Source organism: Neopsephotus bourkii, unplaced genomic scaffold (genome assembly GCF_033783945.1).
Source record: "Neopsephotus bourkii isolate Nb327-2 ecotype Australia unplaced genomic scaffold, CSIRO-AGI_Nbou_v1 NB_718, whole genome shotgun sequence".
Classification (NCBI taxonomy): domain Eukaryota; kingdom Metazoa; phylum Chordata; class Aves; order Psittaciformes; family Psittacidae; genus Neopsephotus; species Neopsephotus bourkii.
The window spans coordinates 2009008-2030125 of NW_026901217.1; the positions used below are offsets into that span (position 1 = coordinate 2009008).

A 21118-nucleotide genomic window follows, 5' to 3' on the forward strand; every position below is an offset into this window, starting at 1 on the left:
GAAGAAGAATACAACTATATTTATCTTTTAAAATACAGTATTTAATTATCTGGGGGCTGCAAAGAGAATACAAAGTGATAACCTTTAATAGCCTACTTACTGGCGCCTTTAAATAAACTTTTTTTCCTTTTTTGAAGAACTGGCTGCTTGAGGCCCTTAAGTCTGATGGAGATGAATTAAATGGTCAGTCGCAAAAGCTAATGGGAAAACTAAGAAAGTACTGAGACCAGCTACAGCCCACATAGTTTATAAACACTTGACAGCTAGTAGTTTCATTTTTTTATTTAGATTTCAATGCATTTTCCTCTTAGACATTGAAAATTAAAATACAGGGACCGATCATTGGCCTTCTAGAGGATACACTTTTCTGAGTACTTCATAGCATATTTTCTTTCATTGTCAGGTTACTGTTACCTATCCTCCATCTCCCTAACATTTCAAAGGTAACCAACAGCAGGGCTGTTATTTGTTAACTGGTTCTCAGACAGTCTGCACTGGCTGGTCGTGTCAATCCCTACTGACTTCACTGGTCTTTTCAAATCTGACAGACCACAAGGTAGATGCTGTAATAAGCAGATTTTCAGTTATCCCCCACCTGATTCCTCTCAGTTCCTTGAGAGCAAGATCTCATTTACTTCTTTTTAACTTTCCTCACTATTGCACCTTTATACTTCTTGTATTTTAAAAATGTCTGGACGGACTGAAGCAGGGGGGGAGGGGGGGGGGGCACAAAGACAGAATGAATGAATGACTACTGGGATGGGTGCACATGCTTAGCCATCCCTCAAAATAATCCCGTTATCAAGGGCTCTTTTCTTAAGCTCATAATAACAGTAACAGGTCAACATCACAGTCAGCTTTGTTACTCTACCTTACTTGTACCAAAATAGAACAAACTTACTCAAACTTAGGAATTAAACCTAGCATGCTGTACACTGGAAGTACAAATACACAATAACAGTGAAGGCCTACGCATTTTTGACCTGGAAACTGCTGATGATGCCCAAACTTACATTGAGATTTCAAATAAAGATAGCAGAAATCAAAATGAGGATGTTAAATAACAATGAGAAAGCTGGGCACCAGGCACAAAATATGAGAAAGTTACAGTAAAGCATCATAAGTGGATCCCAAGACTATTTATATTCCACGGAATCCAAACTCTTCCTGACAGGTACATAGTATCTGGTCTAAAGACTCACTGCTGCTGAGACCTGCCATCCCCCTTCACTCATGCAAAAACCTGTCTTTCAAGGCTGAGGTGGCTTCCCAAGTGGCTGATTAGCAGGGAGAACTTGCTCAGGATTTTGAGAACCACCCGAATCAAATTTGGAGCACAGTCCAGCATCAGCACTGTACTGCTTCAAAGAGGAAGAGGAGAACTCTTCTAAGAGTGAGGTGGTACACCATAAAGCAGCTCCACTTTGAAATTAAACAAGAGTGACTCTGGAATTCAGCACCTGCTGTGAACAGATTTCCTGGCAAGATCTTCTTGTAAACAGGTAGCACAGTAAAAAAAGAGAATCCCAGATGACTATTCTGCCCCTTCTCATACTGTAAAGACAAAATTAAGAGGGAACAAAGGGGTAAACAAACATTTGCCTGGGTTTAGAAAAATATTTACAATATTTGTGCTAGAAATAGTTAAGCCAGATAAGAATATTTATCCTAGAAATAACTAATACTAAAAAGTAATAATAATAATAAAAAAAAAAAAGAAAAATAAGAAAAAGAAACCTAAAACATTCAACATACATTAGGGTAAAATAAAGTAAATAAATTCAGCCAATTGGTTATTTCCCTATGTGTGGATTTCTTTAAATAGTAATGAAATCATTGCTAAAAAATCTATTGTTATTAAAACAAAAAAGTTGGCTCAGCCCACCAAAATTAGATTTGTAAGTTGCTGGTCATTCCCATAATTAAATCTGTGTCACAAATTTGCAAGAAAAATGGACACTGTGACTAATGCGTTTACTTGCTGCACTAGTGCTGTCAGGCTGTGTAAATCATTATGCCTGCTAAAGCAGAGTAGGTAAGAATTCCATACATTTTCATTAACCAACTAGGCTTTCTGTGTATGTGAAAAACTAACTCTTATATTCCCTGCTAGCTTTAGCTTTCATTTGGAAAACAATGTAATTAAAAACACTAGCCTGGATTTGATCAGCCAAGAGGCTGCTCCCAAAAATTATTTGAGTTTTGGACAATACGAACCATCTCTATTGCCTTCAAAAGATGGTCAGATAAAACAACAAACAATACATCGTTAATTTGGACAAAGGAGGTTAGTGAAATGATAAGCACTTCGACTAGGTTCCTTCCTTCTGAGTGATTTATGTAGCCTGAACACGACTTATTTCATCCCATAGGTTTCAACAAAGAAAGCTAACCTATTCCTAGACAGCACTGGAAGAAGTCTCAACCAACACTTTCATTTTTTGACCACCCTCTGCTCTGTTTTCTCAAGAATGCAATGGTCACCAGAGCAGAGTCCTCCGAGTCGATTTCACGTCATGACAGACTTTCACATCTTGGTTACAGTTGTTTAAGGTGAACCTGATGGCTGTTCCTTTCACACGTACTGCTCATAACCCCAAGGCACCAAAGAATAAGAGAACTGGCTCACATCATAACCTGGATACTCTTCTGTTTCCAAGCCCACTCTCTCAAGCAGAAAGGAGCTTAATGTGTGGAAAAAAAGATTATATAAGACTGTTTCTAGTCTAGCAGTGCAGAGCATTTGGAGGACATCCTCTTCTAGTCTTTAGGCCCTCTCCTTCTTCCATGCAGATGGCATATATTGTCACTGTAAACTGAGTTTAGCTCTCAATTGAGTCTGTGTCTCCACTTCAGTGCAAGAACAGCTCAATGATGGGCTATGCCTTGGTGAACCTTAAGTCGAACGAGCTGAGCCACTCAAGCAAACACCATGGAACAATCATCAGTGAAACAAGTTCTGCAGTATCCCATCTATTGCTCTAATGTCCTTTAGACATTAACAAGCATTGTTTTGCTGTTGAAGCACAACTTGTAGAAGCAGACTAAAAAGGCTTAGGAAGCACAGTAATGCATAAATTAAGAATCTCAGCAGACCCATATTTAACATCCCAAACAATATCTTTAGCCTTGAGGTGCAAAATTATCCTCTCCCACACAAATGGAAGCAGCTACCTCAGTGCTTTCTTTCTCTCAGCAGACCTTAGTATACATTTACATGCTTTACAGTAGTAACCTTGCTGATAACCAACCAGCCAGTATTAGTAAAACGCTACCAGATTTTATTAAAGCCCCATTAAAAGGAAAAACTGAAATCACTTATTATGTTCCACAATTATTGTAAACCAAACTGTTTAAACAAGGGGAGGAGATAATGACATTAAGTACCCAACTCAAAGCAATCCTCAGTGGTATGATTCTAAATATCCTCGTGGCTGAAAATTATGTAAATTGAATTCAACTATTGTTAGTTATTACTAATCTAGCTACATATAAATCCTTTTCTGTAACAATTAGTTCTTTAAAACACTGTGTTTTAACTAGACCCAGGACATTATTAAACTAAGTGTAAGTATGTACACATAATTCCATGCATTCTTTTGCCTGCATATTTATAGGAGTATGGGCTTTGGTGGAGTTTAAAAGTAATTACTTTGTGATTGGATTGGCATTTTTTGTAAATCTCCTTACCAGTGGAAACACCTCCAGGTGCTTAATATAAGTGTGTTTCTGCTTATCGACACATATTTGGCATTTCTACATTTTGCTTACCACAATGTGTTCCGTTTCATCTAAATAACTCATCTCAGTATCATACTAAAATTAGGTTCGTTTCCTTCAGACATTTTGTTCCATGGCTTATTTTTCTCAAGGCCCATTTTCTAGTCTAAAAAAATGAGTAAAGAGTTAAAAAAAGAAAACCAAAAAGCCAAAAAAAACCAAACATGCCCCCTAGAAAAGGAGTTAAAAGCCTAGCACATCTTTCAGCCCTTTCAAATCAGTTTGCTTCTCACTATCATACGCAAGCACTGGCCCACAGGACATAGTCTGAGACAGACAACAACATACTGTCCTCCTGGCTTTGTCAGAGCTACACACAAGTGCAGCAACCTGCTCATGTGCTACACACTGCAAGACAATGAACATGAGAAAAACTGCAACCTTCCAATGGTTGCAAACATTCCAAATTATCTCTAGGATATGCATATGGTTATGGTCACAAAAGTATACAGCTACCTCTAAGCCTATCCACAGAGAGCACATCATCAGACCAACAAGACAAATGCAAATGTGATTTAGATTCATCATAAATTAAAGATACAGGAAATAGGATCTCTACCTATAGCCAAGGCTGTAAGTTAAGCACCAATATAAACTGATTGACTTCCAAAAACATCACCACAAGCTTCCATTATTTTAAAGGCCAATTATTCTTATATTTTATAGAACGGTTTAGTCTTCAAAGAATATTTATTTATTTATAACTCACCAGTTGTTCACAGAAAAGTTACAAAGTAAGTGACCCTATGCTAGTGACATTCAGAAGCCATCCAATTAAAGACCAAGTAGACCTACAGCACAGTGAAAACGGTAAACAACTCCAGCTACTTACTACAGTCCCTGGCATACCATCAGCCCATTCTTTACAATTTTATTTTGTTAAACGATCAGTAATTAGGAGAGAAAAAAAAAAAATCAGCTGGTCCTGTGGTTTGATTCTAGCTAATCTTTAATATTCTTGAAAAGTTCTTCCTGGAAATATTTTTTTAACAAGAATGTTTTCTGCAATGCTACCCCAAGATTTCAAAAAAAATTCTGAAGTGAATAAAAAGCAAAATGAGGTAATTACATGTGAATAGAACTTTCCAATGATTAACAGAACTACGATTAAAACCAAAATCAGAAGTATTACATGAACATACCAACTAGATCAGCTTCTTTAACTGAGATTTCTTTGAAGAAAGAAGAAACAGGTTCTAGAGATTAAAATATGTTTATGTTGTTTTACCAGGAGCCAGCATTGTAGTCAGATGCTCTGGGGCCTAAATTCTTATTTTAAGTCAAAAGACATTCTCCTAATGACAGCTGAACAGAGGCCTTTGGGTATTCAAGGAAATCTCCTGAACCAAAAGCTAGGGACAGCAGAGAAACAGGAGTTTGTGCCAAAAAATGAGAGAAAATACCATGCACATATACAGACTTAAGAGTTGCTCTAACACTGGAATTCCACAGTTTGAGGCTGAAAGTACCTTCTTCCCATTGGAAGAGGATATAATAGGTGACAAAACGGAACAGGTATTTGGGAATTGATATTTTAAAAATGTGAATGGACATCTATACCCACAAAACATACATCCATCCTCCTGACCTTAACCCAGTCCCTCAAAAAAGCAACAGCACAATGCATAACTTCAAAATGCCATGCAAGTTTCTCTCTTGGCAGTATGGTTTTACATACTTCAAACTCCAGCTTTTCATAAAATTAATATGCCTGAAGTATTTTGTACTTGCAGTTTCATTTTAGTTTCCTAATTTGAATTATTTTGTCATTCATTCATTTTATATATAATGGTCTTCCTCTTGGGGACACGAGACTGGAATCACAAACACACACATCTAAACATGCACACTTCTAAACATGCACAAATTTGAAAAACAAAAACAAACAACCAAAACCAAATTCAATTATTAACTGCATAAACAAAACAGTCACAGCAGCTTGCCTACATATAAAATAATTTGTATTTAATATTCATTAATGTCTCTCTAAACATATCAATAAAAGAAATCTTTCTTTCTTCATACATATTTAGTGCTCTTTATGGATCTTTGTAGACCATTAGGCCCACAAATACTGGTTTTGCTTTTTTACAGAAATGGTTATATTTCCATCTGGATTGATTGTTTTCCCATATCTAGCTATTTTAGTGTGCTCCTCAGAGACATTGAGTGGCTTCACTGACAGTGAAATATGCTAAACAAATGACAAGTCACTGAGTAAATTAGCATCTACTCTCTGATCAGCTGGGTCATGTTTTCTTTTCAAAATCCATGGCCTCTTGATAGAAAATAATGAGTATTTGATGGAGCTTATTAGAAAAATCAATATATCGATGTTCATGTCTGAAACATCTGCATAATAATAGATTCTGTTAACCCATTAAGGAGAAAATTAAGATGTGTTTACACATTATTAATTTATCATGAGCAGAGACAATTTATTCACTACTCTTCTCAAGAGTTCAACAAAAAGAAAAGAAATTGTAGTATCTGTATTTAATGGCATGGTGACATAAATTGAAAGATGATTCAAATTTTTGCCAGCTAAATGGCACAATTCCACCAACGCTAACATGAAGAATACAAACACACATGATACTGTTAAATATAAGACTATTAAAGCACTTGCTATAAATACTGCATTACTTACCAAAAAACTTCCAAAAGCAGAATTAAATATAGCAGCTGCCTGAAGAGAGAAAAAGACAAATATTAACAATGGTAAAATAGCAATAGTACAAGTACAAAATGTTATTCCCCTGCCCCAAAAGCTATTAGATTCTCCAAATACACACATACACAGAGACCATTAGGCAGTTAGCCACTGCTTAAAAAATTGCCAGTGGCCTGTAATTTATGAAAACTGATAGATTCGAGTTTATGCATTCATAAATAATCACTGAAATGGACAAAAGCAAGAGGAGAAGAAAACCCTTGCCAGTAGACTTGAGAGGAAATATCCAGAAGAACTAAGAACATTATACAGCAGCTTGGGCTCACTGCTTTTGCTTTTATTTGGCAAAAGCATTTTTACATATTTACCATTAATCAAAATAATTTAACTAAACCACTGCACTTTCAGAGACTTTTAACTATTTTAATGGAATAATCACCAGGCAAGCAAACCAATTTAATTGTTCATCATAATAAAGTATTGACAAAGTCAGGCACTTCTGCAGATTGACCAACAAATTTAAAATAGGAACAACAACAACAAAAATACCCCAAACATACAAGAAAACCACTCCCAATGACCCCACACTTCTGAAGCCAAAATGTTTATTCCATAAAGTCTTTTAAAATAAGGAAATAAACAGTTTTGATAATGACTTTAGAAGTTTTTGTCCTTACCTAATATCCAGGAAATATAAAGTAGCAGTGTTATTTCTTAAGATTAACTCTTTAAATTCCAGGAAGTTCAAACCTGAGTCTTGAATACTAGTTTTTCCCATTTACCAAGAAAGAACAGAAATCCTTGTATGGCAGCCAGTCTGATGATGAAAAGCCACACAGCAAAGGTAAGAGGAAAGGAAGGAAGGAAATCTACCATTTACTTGAAGTTTTAGAGCAGAGTCGATTAATCACCCTGGACACTTCAGCCACATATTAATAACAAGTGGATGCTAGCAAGTTTAGCAAGCTTGAATAAAGTCCAAAATCAGGGTAGGAGCTGTAGCTGAACCTGCCTTCTGCTCCATAAGAGGATGCAATGAAAATGAATGGGTAATGAGATCCTTGGCTCTAGAGAGCTTAGCTTTCTTATTCAAGTTCATAATTAATTCAAAGCTTTGATAATTTCATTAGATTCCTCCTCTGCTGGCCCTATCAATAAAAGATGGCACTGGACCACAGCTCCTCAGTGGCCCAAACACAAAAACAAATGCAGACTGGGAAACCTTTGCTGACTTGCTTACTAACAGGGACAATGGCATATGGCACTCCATGTTGCGGAGGGAGCATCTGTATAGATATAGCTAAATAAAACATTATAGTTGACAGTTGTAAAGTACAATAACATATTTTAACATCTCTTCCTCATCAGTATTCCTATTTTGAGCATAAAAAAAAAAAAGGCCAAAGAGCTCCTCTTGCCAGAGATCACAGCTGAAAGCCAGAGTGAGTACTGCTTAAAACAGTTCTTCAACAAGTGTGAATGACATCAGGATTTTCTACTTGTATTTGAATCTGTGCAGCTGATCCTTTCAGGCGGCAAGAGAGAGACACATTACACCCATGCACACAAACCTAATGCAAGGGATTAGTTTCAACACAGGACACATACTTGCAGGTATCTTTTTTTAATAAATTCCTTTTAAAGCTGCTGTTATTATTATGTTAATAAACCCCATCAGGTTAACCCAGTCTCTTTGCCATTTGCTGGGCACGTGCCATTCTTACACAGACTGTATTTCACCACTTCAATCTGGTCCCTTTTATTACACCCTGTCTCTGAATCTATGAAGGAGGATATAGACTTCCATTTTTAAGCATACTTGAAGATCTCTTCCTTGCAAAACAATCTTTGCTATATAAAACAGTGTAAATCAACTGTGAAGGTCTGAAAGACAGAAGCATCTGGGCTTCAATTCTGCAGCAGAAGGCTGGGAGGAAAGTTAACAGTCCCCTCCACCCGATGCAGATTTTGTGTGCAGAGTGACAGCTACATTTCTGCCTGCTACCAAGAACCTTATCATTCACCCTTTTCAGGAAAGCTGGTGAAGCCCATATAAAATGAATAGAGAGCATAAAATAGCCCTTCCCTCCCCAACATGCCAAACTTACCCCCCCGTCTCAAAAATATCTGGCTTTACCAAAGTTGGATTCAGGCCAGGCTTTGCTTGCAGTGCCTGTGAGTCTACCAGACCATGACTACCAATGCTAGAGAAATAACATCAGAGCTAGACAGCCCTCAACTGTTTCCCTGGTCATTTCAACAAAGAAAGCAGTAGCTGGAAAGAACCAATACCCTCAAAAGGACACACTGCATCTAGTTCTAGCCACATCAATGGCTACCAATTCTGATTTGAGGATCATTTATAGACATGAAAATTTTTACCTAAAATACACTGCAATTCCACTTCCAGGAATGCTCCTGGAAAGGTGGTAGGGAGAGATTCTAGATGGTTCTGTAGTGGTGATACTAGATGGTGCTATTTTGGCCATCGACAAACTTTTCTTTTTACCTTCCTGATTCACCCAGAAGAATTCTGATTTTCTTAATATTCTCAAGAATCTAACAGGTACTAAGACAACAGTCTCAGACAAATTTTATGTTTTAGGTATTTGGCCATCATGTGCAAAAGTCATTAATTCACAGTGGTCCAGGAGTAACTAGTTTGCGATTTTTAGTTCCTGTTCTCCAATGTGTCAGAAAACTTCCATGGCAGCTGATTTACCACTCATTACAGGCAAGAGAAGAAAAAACAAATAAAGCAGGAAGACTGGAAATTATGCTATAATCATCCAGATGATTTGCCTCAATGAGGGAGAACTTACACGTGTCAAGTACTCTACTTGCAGTTTTCTTTATAAACATTTCCACTGCAAAATAAACTTAGAAGCAATTTTTTCTGATACCCACAAACCTGTAGATTATGTTTGTGATTCTGGTGCAGTTTAAAGAAACCTGTAGTAAACTGAATCAACTGCTCTAATTTGTAATTAAATGTACCCTAGTACATGACCCTGTAGAATTTAAACACTCTCTGCGCTTCCAACTCCCTTCTGTCAAGAGGGATAATATTGCCTATATACCTCACAGGGCATTGTCGATATTAATTCATTGCTTAAAAAGTGCTCTGACATCCTTAGAGGGATGATACAAATAAACATTAGTGCTGACACATGATACAGCTAGGCTCCTCATTTGCTATTTAAAACATTTATTAGTCACTATTATTGTATAACTTCTTTAGTGTTTGCTCCTTTTGTACCTCAACAGATATCTGACTATTTGCAGTCAGCTTAAATGAAACAATAAAACATGAAAACATTTACATGTCCTTATAATACTCCAAGTTCAGATTTGCATGTGTTTGAAAATTGTTCATTGCATTTATGATTAACATGAGGGGAGCAGTCTCTATAAAATCAGTAACACAATCCATTCAAAAGGTAAATGCATGTACTGAAAGGTCAGATCACATTCAAAAGCAGCAATAGTAACAACCAGGTCAGTTATTCAAGTTTACATCAAGTCAGAGACAAGACTGAAAGTCACTGCCAGTACTCTTAAACAGGCTAGTGCAGAAGAGCATGTATGTCCCCCCTTGAGTTTAAAATGGGACATGCTAGCTCCACTAAACAACAAATTTAGTTAATATTCAGCAGATAAAGTTTCAGTCAACTCTGTATGTCACTGGGCTTGAGGGAACTCTCCTGCTGATCTGTAATTCCAGGAATGATCATCTAGCCTGGAGCACTTTCCAGTGAGAAGTAAGCAGCCCATCTCCGAAGGAAACCTATCTGTCAGAAACTTTCCTTTTTCAATACCTGAACCTAACGAAAAGCTTTTTGGTATTCAACTAACCTAAAGAAAAGCCTTTTGGTATTGAACTAACCTATCCTGGAATTCACTAGACTAGATATTTTTTGATAATAACATAGCAGGACTACATTAAAAAAGAGAAAAAGATACACTGGCAATATGTGAAATATCTGCGTCAAACCCCAACATTTTATCATTATCAACAGGATTTGTACGAAATTGTCACGCACATCTCAACTGGAGCTGTAGTTTTCTTCACTGCAGAGCCACAGGGAAACAAGGTGCTTCACGGCTTTATATGTGGACTATATAAAAAAGGCTTTTTCACCTATAAATATGTTTTTAACTCTAAAATGTTTGATTATAGAGTGTCATTTGGCAGCCATTAGGGAGGTAACCTTCCAAAATATACTTAACCCTGTGCTTACCCCCAGGCACCCCACAGCTGAGACAGCACATGCTACATACATTAGGACCTGCCTGGCCCCAAGTTGTCACCCATCTGTGGAAAGGACATTCCAGAGCCAAGGCCACAGGTGCAGAGCAAAGAAACTAAACAAAAGGAAGCATCCTACAAAGCTGCTCTGGGTATACCCACCATTACCTGAGCTTAAAACCTTACCATTTTCAGACATGCGCTAGTAGGATACACAGCTCAAGTACTAGGCCCAAGACTAAATATCCCATTTAACACACATAGCACAATGAGGAAGAGTAGAAAAGAACTGAATAAAGACAAGTACTCTAGCAGTACTACTGCAGGATTATGCACTAGAAGGTATAGAACACAATGTGGTAGTAGAACATTTCATAGTGTCCATGTAGTTAATGCAAAATGTAATAGATATATCTCCTATTTAACAGGGAGAATAAAACAATTAAAAAAAAAAACCAAACCTGCAGTGATGGAAATGGTTTGACCAAACAGCACAGAAAAGAAAAAATTATCTACCCAAAGAGATCAGTGTAGATCGAGAAGGTGGAAGAAGAAGGCAGGACATCAGAAGTAGCTTGAATGAGTTGGCAGAGTCCCTTTAAACAACTCCTTCAATCTCCTATTTAAAAATAAAATCTCATGTGAGTGTTACTGCAGCTCATGTCTTAACTGCTGTTTCCATTAATAAGATGCTACAGCTCTGTAGAAAGCTATTTGCCACAGCACTGTTACTGCAAACAGAATATAAATATACCTAATAAGGTTTAATCTGTATTGCTGTTCATAACTATTCATCTGAGTTCAGACGGGAAAAATACATATATATTCAAGTTCCTGGTTTTGAGCACTAAATTGAATCAGGTGTCCTCTTCTCTTAAGAAAATTAAGTTGCTTTTGTGCAAGAGTGTTTTAATGAGAACAGAGCCTGCCGACATTGATAAATGGGAATGACACCAGAGAGAGCATGTAAGCAGGACAATATGTGCATGTTACAGTCTTACAGGCTATTTTTCACTGACTATCCTGAATGACTTTGCTGTTTCTTAAGGGGCCTATTAATCTCAAATTTAGTTATTACACAACGTTTATTTGAACATATATTCTGTGGATGATGACAGTTAATAAAGGAAATCTTTTACAAGCTGTATTTTTACATATTGTTCCAACTGCAGCTCCCAGTCATTCTACTGTATTTATGAAATAACCTAGTTATGATGCAGCTTTAAAAAAGGCACATATATTCAGATTCTTTTCTAAGCATATGGGGACTCTTAAATAACTGTTAAAATGCATATAAAATCCTTCTACAGCATGGCAAAAATAAGAGGTAGTGTTAACTGCTCCACAAAATCTCTAGCTGCACAGTTGCCCCTCAGAGGCAAATCACATGCCTTTTTAACACTCCAGCATCATCTCTGAGAAACAAACAGGGCCTAAATTTGATTCTTGGAGATGTATATACACTCCACATTGAATTCATCAGAAGTTGTAGTATGCCTCTTACACATGAATTTGGCCCCACACGCTGTATATGTGATAGGCCACCTCAGCAGTGGTATTCCATTGAAAAGAAATAAAAATTTACACACCAACCCACACCAAACAAAAACCACTCCCCCAAAAAAACCCTAAACAAAAGCCCCAACATAAAAAAACAAACCAAATGCAGCCTTTGATAATAACCAAATTTTGAGTCCAAAGAAATCTTACGAAATATGAACTGATGTTCAAAAAGTCTGTTTAAAGACAAATACTGTATCAGTCTTATTTTTGTAAAGGAGTAGAACATACATGTAACCTTGTCCTGTTAAAAAAACAAAACCACCAAAAAACCTACACCACACAAAAAAAAACCCGACACCCACCAATCAAGGAAACCCCAGAACACCAACATAAAACCCCAAGATACAGGGAAGATTTTAATTCCCTGCTATGTTCCCTGTGGTTCAACACAATTTGTTGACCATGAAATAGGTATCATCTAATCCCCAACCTGCCTCTAGAGCTGTGCTGACAGTATGAAAACATTTCTTTATTTTCACTGTGTTAAATAAACATCAGTTTTATGAACATGATGCTGAAAAGGCACCAGAAAATGAAAACAGAGTAACTAATCTGCTGTTTGTTTGCATTTCAGCAGACGAACATCATCCAGAGAACACCTCTCATTGAACTGTGCATCTGAAGCTGTGCACACTACAGATTTGTTCCAGGCTGGCAGAGGTTGCCATAGCCGAAGTACAAGTTTGTGCTGCTTCAGCCAGGCTCAGCATTCTGCCACAAGCAGTGCACGGAAAAAAACTAGGGGCTCTGCTAGCAGAGTTATTGCCTTCTACCTCTTACGTCAAGTTCTTTCTGTTAAAGATCAGTCTTTCACTCCCCCATTTTTGTAGTTCCTCATAACCACCGTCTGTCGGTAATAACATTTACAATACAAAACCATCCATCAAAAGGATGTCAAAAAGCAGGCTTTTTAGACACACTTACTTAGTGTATGTGGTGCTCTCAGTTGAAGGATTTCTCTGTTTCACCAGTAGTTTCAGCAGTACTGAGACAGAGAAAGAAAACTATCCCCCTTTTTTTGCTTTCATCAGAAATGGTAACTTCTCCCTACCATGAGCAACCAGCATGACTCAAGGGAGTTCTGGAGGGTCAGCATGCCATTTCTCATTCAAAGGCAGTGGGAGATGAAAATTGAAAGCCAGGAGAGTATACATATCACAGATTTTTTTTTTTTTTCCAGAGAGTAAAACCAGAATATAAATATTTGTTGACAATTCAAATGGCAAACATTAAGCATTCGGGTCTCAAGTACATTTACATGTCAGTCTGCAAATTTTCACTAATACATAGATTAGTAGCAGGAAATCCATTTTGAGCAAAGGTTGGAAAGCAACACTGTCCTGTATGGCTGGATCATTTTACTTGAGATTACTTGTATAATCAAGCAGAATGAAAACAAAAGCCTTCGTCATCAGTGTCAGAATGATCACATGAAGGAAGCCGGGATGCTCTTTTGCTTAATCTGTTTCAGGAGTTGGAATGTCCATGTCCACACTGAAAGAACCAAGACTTGGTCTCCTTAGGTAAAGAAGAGATGATTCTTAAGACACAGTGCAGTGCCCAACTATCCCAGACAAATCAGCTGTACAACACTGTCACTTTGTTCATACTTACTCTGATTTATCCAAAATGCCCCAGATCCACCCACAGCGAATGCTTATGTGTCTGTGTAGCATTCAAAACCAGTGCAATGCTCACAAGGCTAGTATCAGATGAAAAGGCCTATACAGGCCCTACCCAGAAACACAAACACAGGCAATACACACCTTTTGCAACTTCACATCTACCCCTTCAGGATGCTAAAGTCAAGAGATTCCCTCCTTCTAATAACCATGGTTTGTTTCCTTTCAACAATGAGAAGGGCTGTCAGCAAAGACAGCCACCCATACTCTCATCTCACTCTTGTGTAACTCAGTCATTGACCAGCCATACCCCAAGCCCACTGGTACTCTGAAGCTGTAGCTCAACCTTCCCGTCCACCCTAAGTTTGCAGTATAAAACATAAAATCGAATAAAACACTGTGCCTTCCAATGCTGGTTCCCACGTCACACACCCCAGTGGGGTGGCAACGTGAACATCTACAGTGGACTTTGGAATACCAACATGAACATACAGACACAGTTTCTCTTTTTCTCTCCTCTACTTAAAAATTGTAAATTCAAACATTAAGATTAGTGCCCAGAGCCAGTGTAAACAGTCAAAGAAGCAGTGATCTAAAGCTGACAGACTCATGACAACACACACTTTCTCATACTGAGTACATAATGTGCATATCTGCAAACTTTGTGCTCTAGCATCTGACCTCTTCCTCCACAAACTTCATAAGGCTCTGCCATGTCAGAAAACTCAAGGTTCCTGGGAAGGCATATAGCCAAACTTTTTATATGTATTTTTCCCTAAATGGAAAGCCCATTTCCCTAATTTCCTAGACACAGGGAAACATGGGAACTTCCCCCTGCTACCTGCATCCTTTACAGCATAAGCTTTAGCAGCCATAGATTTGACCTATGAAACAGACCATGCTACACAATTAGAGGGCAAAAAGGAAAGATACTAACCAGCCACTGACACTTTGGTATGAAAACTACCCGCAAACCTTACATCATGAATTTGTTAGTGACACAAGGCTTATTACCTTAGCAGTGAAGACACTAGCTCTCACACCAAAACAAATGGACTGCTGAACAATGATTTAATAAAGGAGGCTCAGCTGAACTGCAGTATACAAGTAACTGCCAACTTGATCCTCTCTCATGGTCAAGCACTTCATAACCGTAACTGAGTTTCTCTCTAAAAAAAAAAAAAAAATTACTGTAGAAGGTATCCTCAAAAGGATACAGAGCAATAACAACCTCCCAAATATACTTTTATTTAAGTTCACATTTTCTGAGATCTTAAGCTGTGATAAAAACACTTAAAGGTCTTGTCCCCTGATTCTCCTGGAGACACATCATCCATAACATGATTAGAGGTCTAGTTAAACAATGCATCCCACAACTCCAAAGAGTATTACTTCCCTGCTGAAGTGAAATGAAAGCACAAGGCCACTTTTTAAAAGGTGCCCTTTGCATTAACTGTAAGGCTGTGCCTGCACCAGTATTTTTCTATAAATATCCCACTGTCATATTGCTTTCTGGGCAGTTAGTAGCAGAACCAAACACTTTAACTACTATGCCATCGAAACCAGCTCATAATGGCATTGTTATTAAAGTCCCTGTCACTACTACCACTGGGAACAGCCTCACTATTAGTGGTGCAATGACAGGAGATGGGAAACAAAACACTACTGCAAGGAAGGCCACATCCTGGGGAGGCTGGCTGAAGTACTAGCTTTGTAAAATAGAAAGTAGTGTGGCCCACTGAAGAGATCCATGAGCCCTGACATCTGGAGCTCATGTCAGAATGTGTCACAGGTAAAAGGAGGAGATTTTAGTCTCATCAACAAATGTCTGTGTATATCTCAAAGTACAGTTACTTTTTTGTTTTTAAACCTAGCCCAAAGGTTAGGCTTTACTGTAAGCCAGTATTGTATGGTGCTGGAAATTCCCTTTTTATGAGATCAGCCAAAGCTTTCCATGCTTCAATATTGTAGCAGAGGTAGAAAGAGAGGGGAAAGAAAAGTAGCATACTATAAGGAAAAGACCAGCACTACAGTGCTTCACTGCCTGAAAAAAGTGAAGAAAAGGAACAATCTTAATGCATGCAACTGCATTCATTGAAATGCTGCTCAGACACTTCTGTCATCTAAATTAACAATTCATATAACTAAAAGTTACATATGCACAAAGTAAGAAAGTGCATAAATGTGTGTCTTTACCTGTAATGTATCCCCAAGACTTGCCCAAGGAGTTCAACAATTTAAGATCCAAGCTTTTTTAATCTGAAATCAAATTAACTACAACATTACCATTTGCCACCACCCTTCTTTTGAAGCGTGCTCCAAATATATTTAAATTCTAATCAGTTAGTTGCCCCCATTTTCTTCCAAAAGGACTGCTATACCCCCTAATACAAAGGGGGGGAGGGGGATGGGGGCAAGTAGTTTTCATTAAAGTGCAAGGATTAATACTCAAATGCCAATCAAGTTGAGGTCCGGGACACAATTTTACAACTACTCGGCTACCAGCATGAGTACATCATAAACCACAAAATTGCTGAAACTGCTGTTCAGAATTTCCATTCACATATAAGTATTTATTACATAAATACATATATAAAACATAGAGACTCAACTACATTAAAGATACGTTTATTGCTTTCTTGAAGTAACTTCCTTTATTCTCTAATAGGATAAAATACTATATAACCACTACTTCTCTGAAGAAAAGGTAGAGAGAAAACGTTAAAACCTATGGGTTTCATGTATGGAATTCAACCCATGTTCTGCGGATAGTAGAGGCTCACCGAAGAACTGTGCTGGGTGTAAGCCTGAGAAATGCTCAAGCTGTTTTACTACAAAAGGCCACAAACTTGCTGTCTGCATTGAACATGCTCTTTATGGTAGCATTCACTGAACTTCTACAGTTTCCATTTATATCCAGAGTTGGCTGAAAAACTGGAATATCTGGCATAGGGGATATTCCCATACTTAAATATTTGCTTTAAACCCAAGATCCCCCCACCTCTAGAATCACCACTTCTCATACAACGACTGAAATTTTCTTCTTTAACCATTTCATTTTGGTATTTTGCTGCTTTCAGCTGAATTGCTCTTATACCTAACAGAAGATGGCCTCTGTGTTTATCACTGCACAAAGCTTTTCATCTGGTCCACAATGCAGCACTGTTCTTAAATTCTTGTGATGCACTGAGAAGATTCAGGCAGGGAGATCAGTTTATCAAGAGAAATGAAAGCATGGAGCACCGAAGTTACGCTGAAAAATGTGGCAGACATCAAAATTATTTCTATGCAAAATTAACCTGACCTGAAACAAAATATTTACACATCGATCTTCGTGAAAGAAATTGGACACATTTCTACAAAGCCTAAAATGCATACACAGGGGAAAGAAAAACAAGAATGGAGAAGTTCCCAACTCAACACGATTTGTAGCCCAAGTAATGTATTTCTAAGGCAGTTATTAAAGAACCAGGTGCACATACAGTATGAAAAAAAATAAAAATATAATTATTGGAAAAATGCTCTTTGTACTGGAAAACACTTCCTTTATAACAATATGCCTATTTTTCAGCATTTTGTGGTTAAAACTACCTTCTCTCATTACTAATAACCTGTAGAGACAAGATCAACACATTCTGATTTGCCCACAAAGAACTCCAAGGAGAACTCAATAAAGAAATCACTGATTTTGCGTTAATCACAAAGGCTCCAGCAGAACACAGATGATGTTAATACCTATTCTGTGATGGTTGTTCATCGTGAGCACCCAATGAGGCAGGGGGCATGGATGCAAAATTGTACTCTGTCATGCCATTTAAGTCTAGAACATCTGTATCTACACAGTCAGATCAAACTAAGGTTGCAGAAGCAATCTAGATCCAGAGTTCTTTTCCACCTTAAACTACTTCAATAACATAAGATGCCCTATAACATATAAGTGGACAAGAGGGTATAAGAAGCACATTCACAACTGCAAGGTCAAAACAGGTGAAAGCAAGAGGTCCCCATGTCAAGACAGGCACGTCTTCTTAATAGCAATGCAGAGTAGCAATACATGCGAACATAAAACTTAAGGAAAGGAACTTTGATATGCAAACATTTGTAGAGTAGAAAACATCACCTTACACACTAGAAGCAATCAGAAATCCCACCTTAAACAAGCATTGAGTGCCAGCTAAATTTACAAGAAAAACACTTCACCTATCACGACTTTATACCTGATAAACTAAATGCATAGCTGCATTTCATAAAAACAGCTCTCACTTTAAACACTTTAATTTAGGTTAACAGCTGTTTCTTTAAGTGATCTGTGATCAGCACTTTGGGGTTAAAATAGACAAATAAGGATCTTAGAAATCACGTCTGCCTGGTATTTCAAGTTTTGCCAATGACAGAAGCTTGATAAAAGGCAGAGAAAGACGCTGTATACCAGTCATATCATCATCATTGGGGAGGAAGGGAATCTGTTTATGAAACAGATTTTCATCTCTCACATACATTCATTCTAATACCGAGTCACTATTTAGTCACTCCTATTGCAAGAAAGACCTCAGAAAAATATCACAACGTAGTCACCATCTCTTTGAATCAAAGTTCAATTTGCTCTAACACCATAACAAATATATTTCTGTAATCTGTATCTATCGCCTGCTCTTGTGGAAGTATCAACAAAATTCAGAGTGATATCTATAATATATAAAAGAATCACATCACCGCTATAAGCTGCAGCATAGCAATATAGTGGCAGAGCATGAAACAGTAATCAAAGTCCTGAAAAATACACCATTGTCAGCACTGTACACTGGTACCAGGATATTATAGCACCTTGGTTTAAAATAAATCAACCTAAGTGCCTGCTTTGGTAAGCACTTCAAATTCACTGTACATCAGCATTAGGGGGGGTAATGCACAAAGAAACAAATCAGGAAATGGGACTTGTAAATAACAATTCAATTAGCAGATTTATATTACTCATTTCCTAATAAACTTTCTACACACACCTACATGCAAACCCTCCTACAGCCTTCCCCCCTTCATTTACATATCTGTGCAGGCCTGCTCTTTTTTCTTGTGAGCCCCTTTGCCCTTTCAATCATGAAGTATATTACTCCACTGTCAGAGCAAAGCAGTTCCTAACAACAGGGAGCCCAGCTGGGATAGGAAGAGGGCAGCAGGCTCAGGCATTAACATAATAATCCAACTGTGTTCCCCCAGGCCCTTAGGGCAGACAGCATATTAGGTAGGCCTCCTGCGCCATCAGGGTGGAAGCCGCCAGATCACCTGCCCATCAACCTGTGGCAGTTGCCCCTGCCTCTCTGCGCCAGCTCCCCCCAAGCCCCCGTGCCCAATTATCTTCCCACAAAAGGCATGCATCCATTTTTCCACGTCTGCTTAATGCACCTGCTGCATGTCCTTATTTACGATTCGGATGTACCTTGCTATGCCGTTTCCACCCGACTCACGCCTTGCCTTTTAACTACTGGGAAGACCGAGACTTTTAACAAGGCCTACTGCTGCTGCCAGCAGGAACCAGCCCTTGAAATTTCACAGACAAAGCACTGCTCTTCAGGTGCAACTTTCAGCCCTATCTATCCCTGAAAGAAAGGGAAGGAAAACCCAAAAAGGGAAAAAGGTGGATGCATGCCTTTATTATTTCTGTGCTGCGCCATCCAAGGGAACCGGTTCAGGGTTGGCTTGCTTATTCCTTCTGGGGTTTGCAACACTGGAGTATTTTCAGCAGCAAAGCTGTTTCACAATCTCTGGGACAAGGCCTGCCAGCATGCAGGACATGGCAACTGATTAAGGAATAGAGCTGGTGATAAGGCTTCAGCTGTACAAACACGTAAGACATTTCCACGAATCGCCATATGTAATACTGATTTCAGATGAAGGACCCATGAAACCATCCAGTTTAAAGAAGGCCTATAATTTTACTACTCTTCCCAACTAACATTTCTTAATACCTAAAAATTTTTCCTGCATTTCAAATGCTTTGGGTAACAAACTGCAGTTCAGAATACTAATATGTATGTTCCCCTATACCGAGCCCTTTTTTAAAAAAAAAGAAAAAAGTTTACATATATTATGCGGGCTATTTCAATGCAGCTCTCTTACAGACTCTTTACAGTATATATGCTGCTTGTACAGAGCACAAGCTCAGGTAGTGAACCAGAAAGAAGAACAATAAACACACTTCCCAGTAAAAGATACTATTTTCTTCATAGTGTATAAAACAATCTCAAAGACTAGTAGGAAAAAAGGCTCTGGTTCTGATACAACTTTTAATTTCATTTAAAAATACATATTCTCCAATTCCCCTTAACAATTGAAGGCACAACAGAAACGCAATACTGTCTCATTAAAACCATGTTTTGCAGACTACGCAAAGCCAGATTTACTTGATCACTTGTGAAGCAAAATTTCCCTGACCTCATTAATTTTCATTTATCTAGCCCTCTCAAAGAAGAAAATATTCAGAAGCAATTTCATATTTTATTTTAAATGCTTGGGTGTTACGTTGTCAGTACAAAGAAGTGTAATGCATAGTAATCCATGTCACAACTGTCGGAGAAAGACCAGGCAAATAATGCTACCTATATAATTTAAACATTTTAGGAAGTAACCATTAGGCAAGTTCTGCTATTATGATTCCTTGACTATGCAGTGGTGACAAAAAACTATACATTGTGAAAATCAGGACACACATAAAACAGATTTGCTTACAAACAACTGATTTTCACAGCACAGACATTCTCTCTTGCCACCAGTGTCATGATAACTTGTTAGCAGCATGCCCCTCTGAACTGGGAAGAGGGGTGCAGTTAAAATAGCCCTTAGCATGGGATTTATTCTAGGCCACAAGGTCACCAATAAAACACTAGAATAACCTATGGGTTTGCAAAATATTTTAATACAGTCAAGAGTCTTTTTATACAGGCACACACTCGTATCTACTATGACTTGATTTAGACTTTTAGGACCTGCAATTTCGAGAGGAAGAGCTTTGACAACTCCCTCACAATCCTTCCAACCATTTCCTTTGCTTCACAAACCAAATACCATCACATTGACGACATAAAACTGAACAGCACTTGGAATATTAACTACAACTCCTGCAGCACCTCTAGATACAAATTATTTGTTTATCCATAATCCAGAAAAAGGGGTTAACACTTTTAATTACAAGAGATTAGTATAAAAATCCCTTGAACACTTGTAGTTTTCTAGATA

At 38.0% G+C, this 21118-nt stretch overlaps 1 protein-coding gene across 14 annotated transcripts in view; it reads right to left on the minus strand.

Annotated features, from left to right (window-relative positions):
* Positions 1–21118, minus strand: part of SLC10A7 (solute carrier family 10 member 7) — a 142098-nt gene that overhangs the window by 86915 nt on the left and 34065 nt on the right. For 11 of the 14 annotated variants that reach the window (XR_009725530.1, XR_009725531.1, XR_009725529.1 and 8 more), the window contains one exon: positions 6431–6469. Coding sequence is in view for 6 of the 14 variants with exons in the window: in XM_061354174.1 (XP_061210158.1) it covers positions 6431–6469 (39 nt within the window). In the remaining 8 variants the exon portion in view is untranslated. Of the gene's footprint in view, positions 1–1459; positions 1555–6430; positions 6470–11219; positions 11323–14902; positions 15058–21118 lie in introns of those variants that run through there. The other 3 variants (XR_009725532.1, XR_009725533.1, XM_061354182.1) reach the window with 3 other exon arrangements.